This window comes from Syngnathus scovelli, chromosome 6, assembly GCF_024217435.2.
Source record: "Syngnathus scovelli strain Florida chromosome 6, RoL_Ssco_1.2, whole genome shotgun sequence".
NCBI classification, from domain to species: Eukaryota; Metazoa; Chordata; class Actinopteri; order Syngnathiformes; family Syngnathidae; genus Syngnathus; species Syngnathus scovelli.
Genome location: NC_090852.1, coordinates 6,655,567 through 6,674,540, shown reverse-complemented (window position 1 = coordinate 6,674,540; position 18,974 = coordinate 6,655,567). Strand labels below are relative to the sequence as shown.

Here is an 18,974-nt window from a genome sequence, read left to right as displayed (position 1 = left end):
ACTGCTCCTTATCTCAGTTGTGGGGATGAACTGGTGAGTGAGAGTGGAGTATAATGTGCTATGCGGTGCCATTATTTATCTAGGAAACTACTGCTTCTAACAAAAAGGAGCATCATTGCTCAGTACAGGCAGGATCACAAAAAGCTTTGGGCTCAAGATAATCACAGCTCACACAAAGCTGATGGGTTTTTTTTCTGTTTTTTGACATTGTAGCACAGATATTTCAGCTTGAAACAAATACCAACACAGATAACAAAGAAATTGTTTTATTAATTTTAATGGCTCATTAAAAATTTATTATAGTATTAGATGTGTCAGAAAAGTTCCAGGATTGTCATTTCAAATCCAAACCACATGGTTTTTTTTTTTCTATGAAGGATCCCACCAGGAGTGTTAACCATATCATATTTATAGCCATATCATCTGAATCTCATTTGTCATGGGGATCTTGAAATCCTTATTAAAATCGTGTCCTCTTGATTTTAAGAGAAAGAAAAATCACGGAATCGGGTCAGGACACTTGGAAGAGTGCCCAGCGTGGCCATTTCCTTTTTGGCCTGGAACTGTCAGATGCTCGAGGCTTTGCGAGCAGACGCAAGGATTTCTTTGTAGATCTGTCACGTGGATTTTCGCTTTTCCTGCCCAATCCCGATCAGCGGAGATCCACTGTAACCTCAAACCACATTAATTATTATAACATCAAAATGTGGTAAAATCTCCATCATTACCTCGTTAAGGACGTGATTCGATGCAGTTAGTGTGTCCAGTTGTACCTAATGTCGTGTCCGGGATCCTGGACGCATTCAGGGGAACGGATAGCAACTGCGCTGCGCGTGACGTCACCGCGCAGAAGCGAGTGGGCGACGAGTGGAAGCTGCAATAAACACACAGGGCGTCTGCGCTTTTCTAACTAGGACAATAAAGTGCAAACGGCATCAATGCTTTAACCATGGAGCTATCCGATATGCTTCTCCTGAAACTTGTCCTTTTCGCCTACTTGCTGCATGACACTCAAGGTGAGTGAAGCGTTTAGGAAGGAAAAAGGAAAGACTGCGCGGTTAAAAGATGTGGATAAGGGGCATGCCAAAAGGCTGCCTAGCTAAACTAGCTTGACGGCTAACGTTCGGGATCAGTGGGGCCTGCTTGTTGTGAAGGGGACTGCACCCTTTTCGCTGTGTTCTCGCTTTAAAACGAGGCACGGCGGAAAGTCCTGGACGGATTCGGGCGGGGCGTTGAAAAACGATCATTTTATTCATGTCACACCGTGTGTTGTCACTAATCTTATCGCCAGGTTTATGTTGTATTATTGGGCTTATGTCGCCGACGTCCATTGTTGTGAGAAGATGCGAGATACTGACTGGACCGTTAGCTTCATGCTATCTATAGCTCACTCTTTTTGTTTCGTTTCCACGATCGCCGTTAAAGTCAATTTACATTTTAACGATTCACGCGGATTTTTTTTTTTTTTTTTTTTGTTAATTTTACATCACACGGAATTTGTAATTTAGTCTATATTGTATGTCCTGACAGCTCGCGTCCGCGGCCGCGTAAATCAACTTTGGGACGATATACAATTTAAAACGATGTTACTTTTCTATTTTAAGTGTTCTAAAATTCTGTTATATGGTCTATGTCTGTGTGATTGTGTGATTAAATACTTGCGCCGTTACTTTGCAGCACAGGGCAGTGTTTATTCTTCGATCGTTGGTGCGTGTGTGATCAAACATGTAAGTGCCATAATTGGATAATAATTGCAGTCAATTATATATATTTTTTAAAAAGTTACAACAAAATATTGTTACCCAATATGAAGTGTTCAGTTGCCTCAACTCAACCTATATATAACCACGACTTAAACAAAGAAAAAAAAATCCCAAGCACAATGATATATTTATTTATCTAAGTTTTAAAAATATAACATTATATTGTTTGGCTTATAACATTAACATAAAACAAGTCAGCTCAGGTTTTCTATGCATGGAGTTTCTACACAAAGCAGCAAGGCAGTTTGTGGTGGTTGTGAACTTTGAATCATTTCAAAATGATGTACTTTTTTCCCCCCCACATAAATTGCACAAATGTCTCTTGTAAAAATTAGAATATTCCTGAATAGTCACGGCTTTTACTTCTCATACTCGCCTCAATGAAAAATTTAATGTGAAGACCTACATTTTTCATAATGCACATGAACCGTGAACTATCCATCCATCCATCCATCCATTTTCTGAACCGCTTAGTCCCCACGGGGGTCGCGGGCGTGCTGGAGCCTATCCCAGCCGTCATCGGGCAGTAGGCGGGGGACACCCTGAACCGGTTGCCAGCCAATCGCAGGGCACACAGAGACAAACAACCATTCGCACTCGCACTCACACCTAGGGACAATTTGGAGTGGTCAATCGGCCTACCAAGCATGTTTTTGGGATGTGGGAGGAAACCGGAGTGCCCGGAGAAAACCCACGTGGGCTCGGGGAGAACATGCAAACTCCGCACAGGGAGGGCCGGAGGTGGAATTGAACCCGCACCCTCCTAACTGTGAGGCGGACGTGCTACCCAGTGCGTCACCGAGCCGCCCAACCGTGAACGAGCTCTGTGTATTTGTACCGTCTGTTACATTTTTACTCCAGATGATGGTTATTCCGCCTCTCAGGCGTAATTACAGAGACTCGCATAGTGCTTTGACTGAAAATACCTCCTGCTGATTTAAATCCGTTGCCATAATATGGCCCTGCAAATATTACGCAGTGCACGGCAAATAGTGACATCCCTGTCATTTTGTGCAGCACTATTCCGAGAGTTGCGTTGTTGTCGTGTTTTGTGCAAATGGAATTCAGGCCGCTTTTGAGTGTGGAGCAGTGTTACAAACGGGTGGAGGTGCTCGAGCAGCATTCTCCTTCATGCCCACCACCCACTCTTCATGTGGAGAAATAATTATACTGTGACACTGGGGGCTGTAGCCGAGCGCAGCATGAAGACAGTTTCTTTTTAGTTAGATGAAAGCGACCCACATTTTCCTATATTTTTAACCTTGTCTAAAAATACTAATACAGCTCATTTATTAGTTTACAGCTGTATTTGGAAACATTGCCACATTATAACAATAGAGTGCCTATGGTGTTCTTTTATTTTCCACTGGATGTGATCATGTAATGTACTTAATCTCTATTTTCATATATAATAATATTAAATTGCTGTCCCTCAAAGTAATCCTCTGATATCATCATGAAGCGGTATTTTCCAAAGGCTTATGAAACGACTAAAGACTTTGTGCTTCCCTCCACACAGGCTACTACCGGAATCCCCTCAACAAGTACATCCTGCACTATGAAGGCCTTTCTTATGACACAGAGGTGGTACATAACGACCATCAGAGGGCCAAAAGGGCGCTCTCCCACCAAGACCAGTTTCTTCATTTAGATTTTCACGCTCATGGAAGGTTGGTCAACGTTGAAATGAAAATGTTTTGCCTTTTTTTTTTATATGTATTCCTACTTATGTGTTGTTTCACTCTTTTGTCAAACATCCATGTTTATGTTGTTTACATTTGATTTGAAGTATTAGCAAAAAGTGTATTTCTCCTTTGTAATATATTTCCATCCTAACATGCTCAATGGCAAGAGCTTGTCCAGGTGACACAGTTCAGTTTTTTTTGGGGGGTGAACTTTATCACACCAATATAAAGTAATTGATGGTTTCACCATCTCCACAAAGCTTGGGCTCTTGTTTTGCTAATTGCACTACTGTGAAATGATGAATGCAAAGTGCACGCTTTTAACAACGACTGAACGATTCACCTCGGAAATTGAGCGTGACTGCTGAGAGCTGCTGTTCTGCTGTTGCTCAGTTACGACACTAAAGAATGAAAGGACTTTATCGCCGGTTGACATATCAAACTGCTCATCGTAGCTTGTCAGGTAGCACAGGTCATAACATCACAATAGAGCACTTGACTGAACGTCATCAAATATAACTTAATTACTGGACACAACACAGCAAGATCATGACGTCAACAACTGCTGGTTGCTCGTTGGTTGAACGTATTAGTCATTCCTGTATCACTGGAACATTGCGAGAAATGACAAAAATAACAATGATTATCTTCCCTGTTCCAGCCTCAGCTTTAGATGCTGCAGTATTATACTCCCCGGTCTCCTCTTTTGCTGCAGTCGTCTCAAGGCGGTAATATAGTACAACGGAAAAGCCATCGACTCAAACCGAGCAGCTACGATGCGATGAAGAATAGGGACCAAAATGTCCTCTTGTTGCTTTGTGACTGCGAGCCGCATCGGAGATGACAGCAGAGCAAACACGATGAGGTGCTAATTAGATTTGTGACGAGTCAAAACATCATCGCCTTTAATCTGTCGTCAGAGAAGTGAAGCGTTTGTTTGAGGTTGAGAAAGATGTTCAATGAGCTATGTGCTTAGCTTTTTTTTTTTTAATTGAGTACAAATCTGTTGGATAACACCGCCGCTGTCATCTGCAGTTAAAATGGTGATTAATGATTTAAAATGTGTCTTTGCAAAAGTCTGGGTTTTTTTTTCTTTAAATTTAAATGTTCTAATGATGAGGTGGCACGTTTTGTACCAGCGTGTCCACACTTGCCACGACCATCTGGCTCGCAGCTCGGCAAAGAGTGTTTATCTTCCTGTGTGGAGCAGAGCCTGCCGTCGCCAGCCTTAGACGCTGCTCAATAGGCGGGAGAATGATAAAAGCTCTGCAGAACACGGAAGGAAGACGCCCGTTTCCTTTGGAAAAAGCAAAGATTTGTCTGTGACTTTTCCCTTTTGAATTGTCCTCCACAAAGGGAGCCAGACAATTCTCCTTCCAATACGTGTTTAAACATGCGTGAGCTATTTTGTATTAATTTGAGGGTCACTGCCAGAATATAAAAAAACATGGAACATGTTATTAATATTCTGCCAGATTTTTCCTTTATACTGTCAAACTGGAGCTAGGCTCTCCAGCCTGTGGAGATGCGGCACTCGACTTGAGTGTTTATTGTATTTGAGATGTTTGCTTTTTTATTTCTTCCCTCCATTTTGAAGCACATTCTTTGAAAAGAAGAAGCCATGTTCTCACTCCCCCCTCTCTCATTTGCATTCTTTCGCTTCCTCAAAGCCTGCGTGAATGTTGTCAATCTCCTTTCGAGAGACCCAATTTGAATCCCAATCCACAAGCGCACGTCTCTAGAAAAATAAACATCCTTCAGATCTTTGCTAAAAAAAAAAAAAAAATCTGCTGATCACGTTGTTTTGTTCATTTTGCATTTTTATTCTATTTCAGGCATTTTAATTTGCGCATGAAGAGAGATACTAGCTTGTTCACACCAGACTTGAAGGTGGACGTTTCAGGACAGGAGTCGACATATGATACCTCTCATATCTACACTGGAGAAATATACGGTGAGAAAAGTCTTCATTCAACGACCAGCCTCATTTCACCTTCTGACCTTGCTCAAAATATTTTTAAAGGCTATTGCAACAGGAGGGAGTCAAGTCGCCCCACCCAATTATTTCAACATTTGAAACAAAGCGAGAAATGTTGCTCAACAAATGACTCAAAACTTTTCTTTCAGCCTTCCTTCTCAAACAAAATTATACGTGTAATTTTGTCTCCCCTAGGTGAAAAAGGTACGCTAGCTCACGGTTCCATCGTGGATGGTAAATTTGAGGGCTTCATTCAGAGTTACCACGGCAACTACTACGTGGAACCCACCGAGCGCTATCTGGAGGGCAAAAATGTGCCTTTCCACTCCGTCATTTACCATGAGGACGACATACGTGAGTCCTTGACAACTGGACGCTCACAATCACTCAAAGCGACTGTCATTTCCTAATTGTGTATGAATACGTGTGATCCAAACGTGTAAGGTTAATCTTGCTGAGCCCATGTAAGGCAGATTTGTGAGACGCCCCTCTTTGAAGAGCACAGGGTGCTTGCTCATTAGCTGAGTAACGTGAGCTTTCTCTCAGGGTACCGCCTCATTAAAGCTGTTTACTAAACATTAGTAGGGATTCCGAGCAGCATTTCATTCCTAATTATATAGACGGTGTTAAATATGAGAGGTATTCGTAAATAAAGTAAGCAGACAGAGCTAGGCAGGCTCAGGTGGCGTGTAAGGACACCTATTAGCTGGTCCCGAATAGCATCACAAACAGTGACTCAGAGGTTTAAGTAGCTAACGTTGTCTCCTTAATCCTCACAGTGTTGTGTCGGCCTCTTTCACGCAGACTATCCTCACAAGTACGGCCCGGAGGGAGGATGTGCCGATAGCTCCGTGTTTGAGAGGATGAAGAAGTACCAGTCCTCTGCTGTAGAAGAGACGTACAAGGTGAACTTTGCCGCACACTGGCAGTACAAGTGAAGGAGAAGTGATAAATCTTTCCATGTTTACCCCAGTGGCAAACATTTTACGCCCGGCCACAATATTACATTACCACACGACCTAATGAGATTCAATATAAGAACGCTTTCAAATATTATTTCCTTAAAAAGATAGCTTTATTTCACACTGCCCAGAAAAGTAAGCCTCTAGCATTTGTGTTCAAATATCCATTGCGTCAAGGTTTGTAATGTTACGACGCTGATGCTAGTCTATTGTGTTTGTATCGTTTATTAGCATTAAGCTAGCGACAGTTATTTTTGCTTGTTTTAGAAACACAATCTGGAATAATTGTCTATGTTTTGTTTAGTTTGGCAGTAAAGTGTTTGACTAAACAGCTGGAAGCCTCTTTTTTTTTAACAATTGTGGACGATCTGCTAAACTGCTAGTCCTTGTGAAATGAGTTTAGTTTTTATCTAAATTAATATGCCAAAAATACACTTAGCATTAGCATTAATTCTTCTTTTGCCCTTTGTTCATCATATAGTGTATATAGAACTAATGTATATTATATGAAGGTTCTGTGCCTTTAAAACTAGAAGGCATGATTTATTTAGCTGCTGTTTGGTTGTAAATGCCCTCACAGTATAAGATATTTAACTGTCGACTGTCACAGCAGGCATTCGACAGTCAGCCGCTCCTTAGCGAATCTGTGATGCTGAGAAAGAAGAGGATGGCACAGGCTGAGAAAAACACGTGCCAGCTCTTCATCCAAACAGATCACCTCTTCTACCAGTATTACAAGACAAGAGAGGCTGTCATCGCTCAGGTGAGATGCACTGAAATTGATAAACAAGCCAGCGTGGGATTGCCACTCATGACACGCCGCTGATTGCGCAACTGCCGTAATGACTCAACGGCAGTTGCTTCAAATAAAGATGTCTTAGACATCGTTGTTTGAAGCATTACAATAAGCCTTGAAAATAGAATAGTATCTACCAGACAATTAAATATAAAAAGCATTTACCGTATTTGCCGGTGTATAAGTCGACTTGGTGTATAAGTCGACCCCCTAAAATTCGACGGAAATTTACGATTTTATGATATATCCTTTGTATAAGTCGAGCTCAATTGTTGCATTATATTAAACTTCAAAATTCAATCAGAAATATGCGAAATTTATTGACGAAATGTGTTCAAATTCGCGAGTTTGTAGCGAGCGATCTATACGCCATTTTAAATATTATTTACTTCATGACCCTGTGATATTACGCGCCGAGAGAGACTAACAACAATGAACACTCTTAGAAACTGGTTTATTTTTAGTTAAGAAACTACAAATTATAATTATAAAGTGATTGCCGGTACATAGAGTTCAAAATTCGTCTTCATCGTCGCTACTTCCGAAAAGCTCGTTCCATTCGTTTTCGTTTAGTTTGTCGTCATAAAGGGCATCTTCTTGGTCTTCTCTATCCTGAGAGCGTTTGGCGAATATTTTCTAAGTGCCAACGGCTCTTGCGCCATAAAGAGTCCGCCCCGGCTGGTTCCCCATGTCGGCCAGAACAAGTGAAAATTCGGCCTCTTCCCCTGGAAGTCTGGCCAAGTTTGGCGAATATTTTCTAAGTGCCAACGACTCAACCGCCGTAAAGTGTCTGCCTCGGCTGGTTCCCCGTGTCGGCCACCACAAGTGAAAATTCGGCCTCTTCCCCTGGAAGTCCGGCCAAGTTTGGCGAATATTTTCTAAGTGCCAACGACGCAACCGCCGTAAAGTGTCCGCCTCGGCTGGTTCCCCGTGTCGGCCACCACAAGTGAAAATTCGGCCTCTTCCCCTGGAAGTCCGGCCAAGTTTGGCGAATATTTTCTAAGTGCCAACGACTCAACCGCCGTAAAGTGTCCGCCTCGGCTGGTTCCCCGTGTCGGCCACCACAAGTGAAAATTCGGCCTCTTCCCCTGGAAGTCCGGCCAAGTTTGGCGAATATTTTCTAAGTGCCAACGTCTCAACCGCCGTAAAGTGTCCGCCTCGGCTGGTTTCTCCAGTCGGCCAGAACAAGTGAAAATTCGGCCTCTTCCCCTGGAAGTCTGGCCAAGTTTGGCGAATATTTTCTAAGTGCCAACGACATTCATTTAGACATGGCGATTGAATGTTTACTTACCGGTAGTTATTGTCGTTGCTTGACGCGCGATGACTCGCACATTTGCCCAATACCCAGTACTTCCCCCTAGCAGTCATCGTCGCTGCCTGGCTTTCGATGTCCGTTATTGAGGTGAGAATATTTGAAATTGTTGCTGAGGATGCGTGTTAATGCGACGAACGCTTTATAATGATTCAGTTTCTCGCTGTTTGATGAGCCTGACGGACGCACACCCACGCACAATGAGATGCATGAGAAACGGCCTTGGTTACCATCACATTTGAAGCGATGAATACGAAGTTAAATTTTATGACTCGGTGTATAAGTCGAGGTCGATTTTTTTCGGTCGATTTTGGATCGAAAAAGGTCGACTAATACACCGGCAAATACGGTAATCGAAATTTTCCGCTTTTGTCTTTGTGTGTTGTTATCTTCCCATTACAGATCTCCAGTCACGTGAAGGCCATTAATGCCATCTATCAGGGCACGGACTTCTTAGGGATTCGCAACATCAGTTTCATGGTGAAACGAATCAGAGTGAGTGCTCGGCTGAAGTTAGCCTCTTCTGTTTATTCTGAAAACAGCCCGTCAGAGTCTTTCCTATAAACAAGCCCGTTTCCTCCCGTACAGATAAACACCACCAATGATGAGAAGCACAGGTCCAACCCATTTCGTTTTGGTAACATCGGAGTGGAGAAGTTTCTGGAGCTCAATTCGGAGCAGAATCACGACGACTACTGTTTGGCTTATGTTTTCACCGACAGAGACTTTGATGACGGCGTCTTGGGTTTGGCCTGGGTGGGAGCACCTTCAGGTACTGCAGAAGCACCGACACTGTTGGCCATGCATTGGTAGGCGAACTCAAGACAAAGTATGTTCTATGTGCCACCAGTTGCCTAAATACGCTATTCTGATTATTCTTGCGTTGAATTCAATCAGAGGAGGCACATAGAACATACATTTTTATTCGCATGGATCGCATCTTTTCACTGTTCACTGGTCAAGAAGTTTGACTCATAAAGAGCGTGAGCTCATTACCCAGTGAGCAATGCATCATTGCTGGAAGGAGAAAAAAAAAGTCAGCGGCTTCTCGAGACCGTAATTGACTCAGGTTGTTATGGGAACTAGAGTCAAAAAGGATCGGGGGTGCTTATCCTCATGAAACACTGATACAATTTTAAATGTTTGTTATCGGATTACATTCATGCTTTGGATGGCCGACTTGTTTTAAAATGTTCTTATCGTCGTCAGGGAGTTCTGGAGGCATCTGTGAAAAAAGCAAGTTGTACTCCGATGGCAAGAAGAAATCTCTCAACACGGGGATTATCACTGTCCAGAACTACGCCTCCCACGTTCCTCCCAAAGTCTCCCATATCACCTTTGCACATGAAGTGGGCCATAACTTTGGCTCCCCGGTGAGTAAATCATGTACTGCATTCGCTCGGGGCAAGATGGATTAAATGGAGCGTGGCCACCTTTGTCTCCCGATCTTCTTTTGACATTGTCTCCCCCACCCCCCTTCCTTTCTAATGCACAGCACGACTCGGGATCGGAGTGCACTCCGGGTGAATCCAAGAGCCAAGACAAAAAGGAGAGGGGCAATTACATCATGTATGCGAGAGCGACGTCAGGAGACAAGCTCAACAACAACAAATTCTCCATCTGTAGCGTGCGCAACATCAGCCAGGTGCTGGAGAAAAAAAGAAGCAACTGCTTCGTTGGTATGTACCGCGCTGTTGGAAAATCCCTAATTATATTCATCAAATAATTGACGATTAACAATATACACCATAATCATTACTATGTTATAATTTTAGTAAATGATTTATTTTCAGGCCATCACAGTAGGGGATACTAAATTAGATTATTACAGATGTCATGTTGCTAGGAAAAAAGTTGATGTTTGTATTATTTTTTTCCCCCTCCAACTAGAGTCTGGTCAGCCAATTTGTGGAAACGGCCTGGTAGAGCCAGGAGAGGAGTGTGACTGCGGCTACAGTGATCAGTGCAGGGACCAGTGCTGCTATGATGCCAACCAGGATGACAACAATAAATGCAAATTAAAGCCCGGCAAAGTGTGCAGGTACATTGTACTATGTGTGTTTCTGATTCATCAACCGTCCTTTTGAGATGTTTTTGAGCCAAATTGTTTTGTTTTCACTCCCAGTCCCAGCCAGGGTCCTTGTTGCACCCCTGAGTGCAGCTACAAGGGGCGCAACGAGAAGTGCAGGGACGAGTCGGAGTGCGCTCATCAGGGCATGTGCAATGGCGGCAGCCCCCACTGCCCGTCATCTGAGCCCAAGGCCAATTTCACCGCTTGTCACGGCGAGACTCAAGTCTGTCTGAACGGGGTGAGTCACCAGCAAGTTATACAAAAAAATTAAGAGCTGTCGTTACGTGGCTAACCTGATCCCGCCGCTCGCCTGCAGGGCTGCTCCGGCTCCATCTGTAAGAAGTACGGCCTCGAAGCGTGCACGTGCGCCAGCCAAGAAGGAAAGGATGAGACGGAGCTTTGTCACGTGTGCTGCATGGAAAAGAGTGAGTCACGCCATTCATTTGCGCCCAGAGGACTGCATCTCGTCGGCCATTGTCCTCGCTGACCAGGGCCTCATGTCTCCAGTGAATTCCAACACGTGCAGCAGTACCGGGTCGGAGCGTTTGGCGCGTTTCTTCAATAAGAAGGTGACCACCCTGCCGGCCGGCTCACCCTGCAACGACTTCAAGGGTTACTGCGACGTGTTCATGAAGTGTCGCCTTGTGGACGCCGACGGCCCGCTGGCTCGACTCAAGAAGGCCATTTTCAACCCGGAGCTCTACGAGAACATTGCCGAGTGGATTGTGGTACGGATGCTTGACTCCAAAGCAGCTTTTCTCTACGCTTGTGATTCTAGCTGACAAACATTTTTATTTTGTACACCGATAAGGGTTTTGCGTTTGCTTGATTTTTTTTTATTTGCAGGCCCACTGGTGGGCAGTGTTGCTGATGGGCATCGCTCTCATCATGCTCATGGCGGGCTTCATTAAGATCTGTAGCGTACACACACCCAGCAGCAACCCCAAGCTCCCTCCCCCAAAACCACTTCCGGGTGAGTTTCCGACTGCAAGTTTTCATTCCTCGAGCACACGGGGGTCTTAACCCGCGTGCTCTCTCTCTCCCCGCCAGGCACGTTGAAGAGGCGGCGAGCGCAGCAGCACGCAAGCTCCCAGGTGCAGCATCAGGCCCAGCACGGCGGCCACGGCGGTCCACGGCAGGGCCCGAGGCAGCCTCAGCGGCAGGCCCAGCAGCAACACCAACGACACCACCGTCAGCCTCGAGAGAACTATCAGATGGGGCAGATGAGACGCTGAGACACCCCCCGGACCCTTCCACCACCCCCCTGCGACCCTCCCCCACCCCCTCGCCACCCCCTCCAATGCCTTGGCTCCTCCTTGTGCCTACAGTGGGAATCTTAAAAGCGTCACTGCATCCACGGAAAAGCCCGACATGGTTGCTAGTCACCGCTGCGTTCTCCATCTTGCAGAAACGCAAAGCAGAGAAAAATCCAGCGACTGGATTGGCGGTCCCCATCGCAGCGCAGTCTAGCTTCTTTTATTATTATTTTTTTTGCAATCGTCATCTACTTTTGGTTCATTTCAAAGGAGTGCCAAGGAGTTAAGAAATCATCCGTAGCTTTAGTCCACTTTAGTGATGTGTTTTGGTTCTTTTGCGATGTCGTCTCCGAGTGGCTGCCAGCGAGTCATCACGTGCTTTTCTTGCGCCCTTCCAGCCACACACACACACACAAGAGCGAGACAAGACACTCGGTGGAGGATTGGCGCCACTTATGTGATTTCCACATGTCCCAAAACGGCGAAGGACACATGCTCCGGTCTCTTGTGCAGACAGTCTCCTGCATGTGACTGTACATATTTAGTGTATCATAAGTGAAAATGAACTATTTCTTCTACTGAAAATGTGTAATTCTTTGCTCTCTTCTCGTTTTTTTGGGGTTTTTATTTTTCGGTTAGCGCTCTCAGGACTTTTAACACATAAACAAAGGCATGACGGTCGCCAGGCGTTCCTCGGATGTTGTCACCGACCATCTGATGCTGTCGGGTCCTCTCTGCGGTCGCCCAATCAGGTTCACTTTGGGTTGCTTGTTTCTCAATTTGAACAAAGTCACCATATCCTTCTTTTTCCAAGGTCATCTTTCCATTGTTTTATTTTTTTGCTAACATGTTGCTTGTGTCGTGTAATGGAAGGATCGCTCTGCTTGTCATCCTTTTTTTTTTTCTCTTTTAATTTAGCTTTACGAAGAATGAATAACCACTAACTGAAGCTGAGGTGAAGGGAAAGTTGCAGCTTAGTTTAGAATTGAGCGTTAGTGGAATGCGTGCAGAAATAAGTTTGAAGGTGACTCGGTGTGGATGTATTAAAAACAAATAGGCTTATTGCTCAGATAGGAAACCTTTGTGGGCATGCAGAGGCATTAATCCAATGTAAGTATTGATTGATTTGGGTCTGTACTAGTGTCTCAGCACAATGCTTTTTAATGTGAAAATAAAAGGAAAGAAGACTTGTCGAGTCAGATTTTTAGTATAACCTGGCTTTGCTACTTCACCATTCCGGATTCACACTTTCCAGTTTTTGACTTGTGATGACAGAAAGCACCGGCGGGCTATGTTTGAAGGACGCGTTTCACCTCAGGCATTCTTTCACAAAATAACAACTTGATATGATTCAGTGTTTGCTTCTCATATTAAAAACACATCATATTTGCATTATATATTTCATGCATCATTTTTGCCTACTGGTCTGAATTGAGTTTCTTAATTACGTTTTGAGTGCATGCAGTTCAAATCACAAGTAATGTCTTACAACACTGTCCTGAGGGTTGGAATAATCCTACGTTTTGCTGCGGATGTGATGAGGAAAAGTGTCACAGTTGATGTCTGTCACATGATGATGAATCAGGCTTATGTCTGTACAAAAAAAAGTGGATTTATAAAAAAAAAAAAAAAATGTCATTCTTGGCTCCAGAATCTAACATGTAAACTTGTACAGTACTTTGAAAATTTGCATTTAATTGAAAAAATTACATTTTGCTACATCTGCTGATTTCTTTACAAAAAAAATATTTTTTTCCAATTCAAAGATGTTCATATGTGACAAAATCTCTTAAGTTATTTATGGTTTTGTATGTGCTAGTTCAACTGGAGTTTGTTTATGATACTTTTTCTCCACTGTCATCAATGATATAAAAACAATTGAGTGTGATGGATTTAATGTGACATTCTCATTTTATTCTTTGTTATCCTGTGGCATGGTTTGGCTAGAAGAGCAGAAGAATAATGCCTGTAAATTTCTTTTCATTTCGTAGTCTTGATTTGGGGGGAAAAAAAAAGGTTTTAGATAAACGTGCACTGCAATGTCTAAATTAATTTTGAAATGTTGTAGGTGATGTAGGCCGACAGAACACACGATTAAAAAGTAATACTACTGTCTGATTTTAATGTTCACTGTGTTTTATACAGTATTGGAAATTTTTGTTCACTTTGAACATTTTTACTAAAAAAACCCAACAAAAATTCAATTGTATTGTGCAAAGAGATGTAATTTTTGGAGTACTTGAAATGCATTAATTAAACAGCTCATTCAATAAAATAGACCACTGTTTACTGTCAGATGCTCTCTCTGTAGATAATCACTTTTTTTTATAGGGTTTTATTATCTAAGCAAAAACAAAGCAGCAGCCACAATAATAAACATTGTATTAACTGGTAGTGTGAGGAAACCCACGCAGGACATGCAAACTCCACACAGGAAGGGTGGACCCGGAATTGAACCCACCACCTTTCCTGGAACTGTGGTAGACATGTATTTATATTCTCCATGAACATCTTTATGTTATGTAATGATCAACCAGGAAAGGAGAGTGTGCCAGGCCTTGACGTCACTAAGCACATGCAATGGAATGTGGCCTGCATCGATTTTCAATCTGCACCCTCAAGCTGTTGCTGCCCACATAACCATGCTAATTTATATATATTGTATTATAAAAACCTTCCTAGGAAGTATTGTAGGGATTTCTATATTATTGATTTCAATTCTCGTGCAACTGGTGTGGGATATAACCCTCCATTAGATGTAAAATGAAAAAAAATAATTTAAATAAACATTTTAATTTAAATAAGCAACAGGAATACATCTGGTTTGCTTAACAACATAAAACACACAAAAAACAAAGTTTAAAAAAAGCACAACAACAGGAGCAAATATGAAGGGGATGGAGAGATCATCATGCTTGCCATATCTACTAGAATACAATATTTACAACTCATCAATTCAAAATGGTCATTACTTTTTAATGAGGTCACGTTTGAACACGAGCAGATTAAAGAATTATCTCTGTAGAAGTGAGACAGGAAGAAATACTCTTAACTCATAGTGATCATCTCATATTTGTCCTTTAGACTGCAGTCCTCATCCTCCTCATCTTCCTCCTCCTCGTCCTCCTCACCCTCCTCCTCATGAGGCTTTTCGGCTTCCACACGGGGGTGGTGAAGCTCGACGAGCAGGTAGTACAGGACGGCTGCGACCACAGCTCCCACCATAGGCCCCGCTACTGGGATCCACCACCAGTAGCCTGCCGTGCTGCAGAGAAACCAAAGGCGGGTTGATACTTTTGGACAGTGTCATGGAACAATGTTGGATCAACAACAACAATTGATCACGTCTGTTGAGTGCACGTGATGTTATATAATAAGTCAACAATGCTTGTTGCCTAATCGTTTATTTCAATCAATATGTTTGTGCACTAACCATTCCATTGCCATGTGATTGATGGCTGGTATCTTACAATTGACAATTTTGGTGTTTGTATTTTGCTTGCTAATAAGCAAAAACTTTATTTGCAATGTAGTATGTATCACAATATAACACTTTGACGTGGATTAATGGACCGATTAGTCACCTGAAGACCTCCATGCCCCATCCGGCCACAGCTGTGAACAGTCTGGGCCCAAGGTCCCTGGCAGGATTCAAGGGGTAACCACAGTTCAGTCCCATGGATACCCCAATGGCCATGATGATCAGCCCGATGGCCAGTGGCTCCACACCTTTAGGAGCACCAATGTTTCCTCCATCAATGATGGCCAGAATGCACAGAACCAGCATGCCGGTTCCCACCACCTGCAAGCGAGAGGGATAATGCATTTTCTTGGATTGTTCGATTAAATGATCAATCAGATGCAAAAGTTCCTGTTTCAAAGATATTTGACATGGTTTGATCATATATTTGCATATATGATGAAAAATACACATTTTTAGCCTTTAAATAAATGTTATTGTGCACTTGGAGTCTCCAGGATTGTAGAAAAATGTAATCTAATCCTTCCAGGTTCTGCAGAAATACCTTAATAATCTGTTTGAAGGATATATTTTTACTCCATTTATTTTCAGTATTCTTATCCATGACGTCACAGTCTTTGGGGTGGTGCCACCAAACAAGGTAATGGGTGTGGCCAAACGTCTTCGCAAATCCGCCATCTTTATTACTCGGAGAGACTTTTACAGTCCAAACAATTTAAGGATGCCGAAATGAAGAGATCAAAATATTCCGTTGTTGGATCCATTAACCCATACAATTCTTTACACCGTCCCCAGTATCAGAACCTCAAATAAGTGCCAGGTTAAATTTCATTATTTCAGGATGAAGTTCCACATCTGTGGGCAAAGTCCTCCAAGTTCAAGAACAGTGTTTCAGAAATCGAGAAGGTTTTGCCAAGCGACTTCATTTCATTGAGGATTCAGTTACTTCAATCTCTAAGCGGTAAGCTTGAGATGACACAAAAATAATAAACTGTATTTCACTTTCATATTATTGAGTGTCTATGATCCCCTCGTTTTCATAGCATTAGCATCAGTCTTTCTGCTGAATTTAGCACTGTACGCTCTGTTTTCACTTCTTGTGGATGTATTTTAAGTAGTTGTATCAGATGAATTGCATCAAATGTGCTTTATTATTTTTGCGGGGCACAATGTGTTAACTAGATCGTTAGCTTCTCGCTAGCGCTAGCATTAGCTTACGTCTTAACTTGACTACAGTGCTTGTATACAAGACGTGTTCATAAATATTGTTAAGGGATTGTCTCCTGACACGACCCTTTTAATAGGGTCAAATGTAGTTTTCCACACTCTTCTAGCCCCAACATGTTATTTTTGGATCAGTGCACTGATTTGACAGACTGGAAATGGTGTTGAGCGTAGTTCTGACCTTCCGGTGAATCGGGTCATTAAGCCCAAAAGCAAGCAACGCAAAAAGGGGGATGTTCTCTGACTAAATGGGGCAATCAATTTCACATTAGCAGCATTTCCGAGAATTTGTGTTAATTCGTGTCTGAATGGGACTGGGAGTACAATATAAAAGGCGATCGGGCCATTGTGAGTTGTTCACCTGATCAATGAATCCGCCAAGAATCGAGAGGTGTCTCGCTGGGTAAGATGCGAAAATGTGACCGGTGGCATTGATTCCTGTCACCGACAAAATCCCGCTGGTGAAGTCCATGAACGCATCTGTGAGGGGTTTCACAGAGTTCTCACTTGTCAATGATTTACATAAAGCAGTGATTTCCAGCCATATTTGTGTGCCATGAGGAAAAATTATGTATCGATGCTAGCAACGATAGGTTGACAATCATATGATCCTCCGCTAGATAGATAGGTACAATTAGCGCACAAAGTGGCTTCCAGGTTTGTCATCCCACTTTTTTACTTGTTTGTACAGTTTATAAATATTTGTTTTGACCAATATTTGTTTTTGTTGTAATTTCATTGTTGACAACTAGATGGCGATGTTGTTTGACAAATATTTGCACAGTTTATAAATATTTGTTTTCATCAATATTTATTTTTGCTGCAATTTCACTGTCGACAACTAGCTGGCGATATTTGACAAATTTGGAGTATGATTGTCAAGATAAGAAGTGTTATTTTTGTTTGATAGCATGCAGTCAGATATTTGGCTCAATAAATGCTGCTGGAAAGAAATGACTAAAACGCAGGCACGCTCACCGTAGTATAATCCAAATACAGCAGCAGCTCCAGCAAATGCACCAAGAAACTGAGCAATGACATAGAAAGGAAACTTCCAGATCTTGAGTTTGCCGAGGATCACCATGGCCAGAGAAACGGCAGGGTTTACGTGGCCCCCTGGGATGGAGGACAAAGGCAAGAATAAGAAAGGGATGCAGCTGGCATGACGGGTTGCAAGGACTACTACGTTCTATAACGCTCTCACACTACTGAAATGATCTGCAGGTGATTCGAGTCTCGCTGCTTAAATAGTAATCGGGTGTGAGTCCGAGCTAGCTCTATCAGTTGTGTATAAAAAAATGATAGCGTGTGTATAAGCGTGTTTTAATGCTTTCCCAAACAGCCCCCTAAAGGCTGCCATGTTATCCTCTTCATCATTAGCGAGACTGTCATATTTACGAGGGACAGCAGAAGGGAAGCAGCCCCCCAGGGCGGTCGCAGGCTTTGGTTGAAGAACGACACAATAGTTGGCCATAAATGATGACAATAGCATCACTGACTTTTGTTTTCAACAATTAAATCAAACGTCCTAGCTTCGTGCAAACCATTCGGTCCTGCTGCTCAAACGGCAGTCGTTATGACGCCAATGTTTTCCGCAGACGCACGGATGCGGGCCCGCGATCGATGTTTGCAGGACACGCAGCACCCCGGGTTATGGACGACCCTGGAGAGGCTGTGACTTGACATGACCAAATCAATGGGCAGTGCTCTGACTACTGGCACGTGGGAGGCAGCACAGGCAGAACGTATACACATTTGTCTCGACGAGAGCTTTCGAGGATGGATGGATGGATGGATGGATGGATGGATGGATGGATGGATGGATGGATGGATGGATGGATGGATGGATGGATGGATGGATGGATGGATGGATGGATGGATGGATGGATGGCCAGCCAATTGTTTCTGATTTGCTCACCTACTACTGTACCAGAAAAAGTTGTTCAACATAGCAAATCTGGTTACAATGGTAAAACAATGAGCAATTCCTGTGCCGAATGCTTTAAATCTGAGCATAGATCATCTTTCAATCTGCTAATATTTACCTGATACTCCACCGGCCACGTAAACGGCCATCATCAATCCTACAGAGAAGCCGATGTGTACGGTGAGCGGCTCACCCAAAGAGTTTCGACTGAGGACTGTCTGGGCAACTGAGCCGCAACCAAACAACTTAAAACACAGAAAGATGTGCGTATATGAAGCGAGAGTATAGCACCGAAAAATAATGAATTGAATAATGCAAAGTGTTACTTACAACCAAAACAAAGGTCCCAAGGAATTCTGCCAGGAATTCCTTAAGTATTCCATGTTTGATCGCACAGTGTTTCCTCATGGCTTCTCTTCTTTCAATGTTTCGCTGTGCCGACTGTGATTAAAAGTGCCTCAACGTCCTGCTGTGTTAACTTCTGAGAAGTGGAGCTCATGTTTGATCTCCACCTCTGCC

General features: G+C 43.1%; 2 protein-coding genes and 1 long non-coding RNA gene across 5 annotated transcripts; 1 reads left to right on the top strand and 2 right to left on the bottom strand.

Moving 5' to 3' along the window:
• Positions 1–261: 261 nt before the first annotated feature.
• LOC125970155 (uncharacterized) lies at positions 262–868 on the bottom strand. Its single transcript, XR_007482015.1, has 2 exons — positions 729–868; positions 262–666 (listed from the first exon to the last, which is right to left on the bottom strand). It is a non-coding gene; the product is annotated as an uncharacterized lncRNA (long non-coding RNA).
• LOC125970101 (disintegrin and metalloproteinase domain-containing protein 10) lies at positions 838–14,118 on the top strand. 3 transcript variants are annotated; one of them, XM_049722089.2, is made up of 16 exons: positions 838–1,016; positions 3,283–3,433; positions 5,284–5,402; positions 5,622–5,780; positions 6,231–6,331; positions 7,002–7,151; positions 8,899–8,991; positions 9,085–9,268; positions 9,706–9,869; positions 9,992–10,175; positions 10,387–10,537; positions 10,622–10,805; positions 10,884–10,992; positions 11,075–11,295; positions 11,414–11,540; positions 11,618–14,118. In XM_049722089.2, exons 1-16 carry the CDS (start codon positions 950–952, stop codon positions 11,800–11,802), a joined length of 2,349 nt encoding a protein of 782 aa, XP_049578046.1. In that variant the 5' UTR covers positions 838–949; the 3' UTR covers positions 11,803–14,118. The 3 variants fall into 3 exon arrangements, with proteins under 3 accessions (XP_049578046.1, XP_049578045.1, XP_049578047.1); XM_049722088.2 differs by having other exon boundaries at positions 6,999–7,151; XM_049722090.2 differs by lacking the exons at positions 838–1,016; positions 3,283–3,433 and adding an exon at positions 4,342–4,491 and having other exon boundaries at positions 6,999–7,151.
• Positions 13,941–18,935, bottom strand: LOC125970141 (aquaporin-9-like). Its single transcript, XM_049722163.2, has 6 exons — positions 18,786–18,935; positions 18,574–18,700; positions 17,507–17,644; positions 16,890–17,008; positions 15,408–15,625; positions 13,941–15,088 (listed from the first exon to the last, which is right to left on the bottom strand). Exons 1-6 carry the CDS (start codon positions 18,861–18,863, stop codon positions 14,872–14,874), a joined length of 897 nt encoding a protein of 298 aa, XP_049578120.1. The 5' UTR covers positions 18,864–18,935; the 3' UTR covers positions 13,941–14,871.
• Between the last annotated feature and the right edge of the window lie 39 nt (positions 18,936–18,974).

What these genes read in the sequence shown, in the direction of transcription:
- LOC125970141 (XM_049722163.2), bottom strand. Translation starts at nt 18,863, where the DNA reads ATGAGGAAACACTGTGCGATCAAACATGGAATACTTAAGGAATTCCTG. An exon ending in TTGGGACCTTTGTTTTGGTT is followed by an intron (nt 18,701 to 18,785) that starts GTAAGTAACACT and finishes CTGTGTTTTAAG; the next exon opens with TTGTTTGGTTGCGGCTCAGT. An exon ending in TTGGCGGATTCATTGATCAG is followed by an intron (nt 15,626 to 16,889) that starts GTGAACAACTCA and finishes TCTCGCTTGCAG; the next exon opens with GTGGTGGGAACCGGCATGCT.
- LOC125970101 (XM_049722088.2), top strand. Translation starts at nt 950, where the DNA reads ATGGAGCTATCCGATATGCTTCTCCTGAAACTTGTCCTTTTCGCCTAC. An exon ending in CTTGCTGCATGACACTCAAG is followed by an intron (nt 1,017 to 3,282) that starts GTGAGTGAAGCG and finishes CCCTCCACACAG; the next exon opens with GCTACTACCGGAATCCCCTC. An exon ending in TCCCCCAAAACCACTTCCGG is followed by an intron (nt 11,541 to 11,617) that starts GTGAGTTTCCGA and finishes TCTCCCCGCCAG; the next exon opens with GCACGTTGAAGAGGCGGCGA.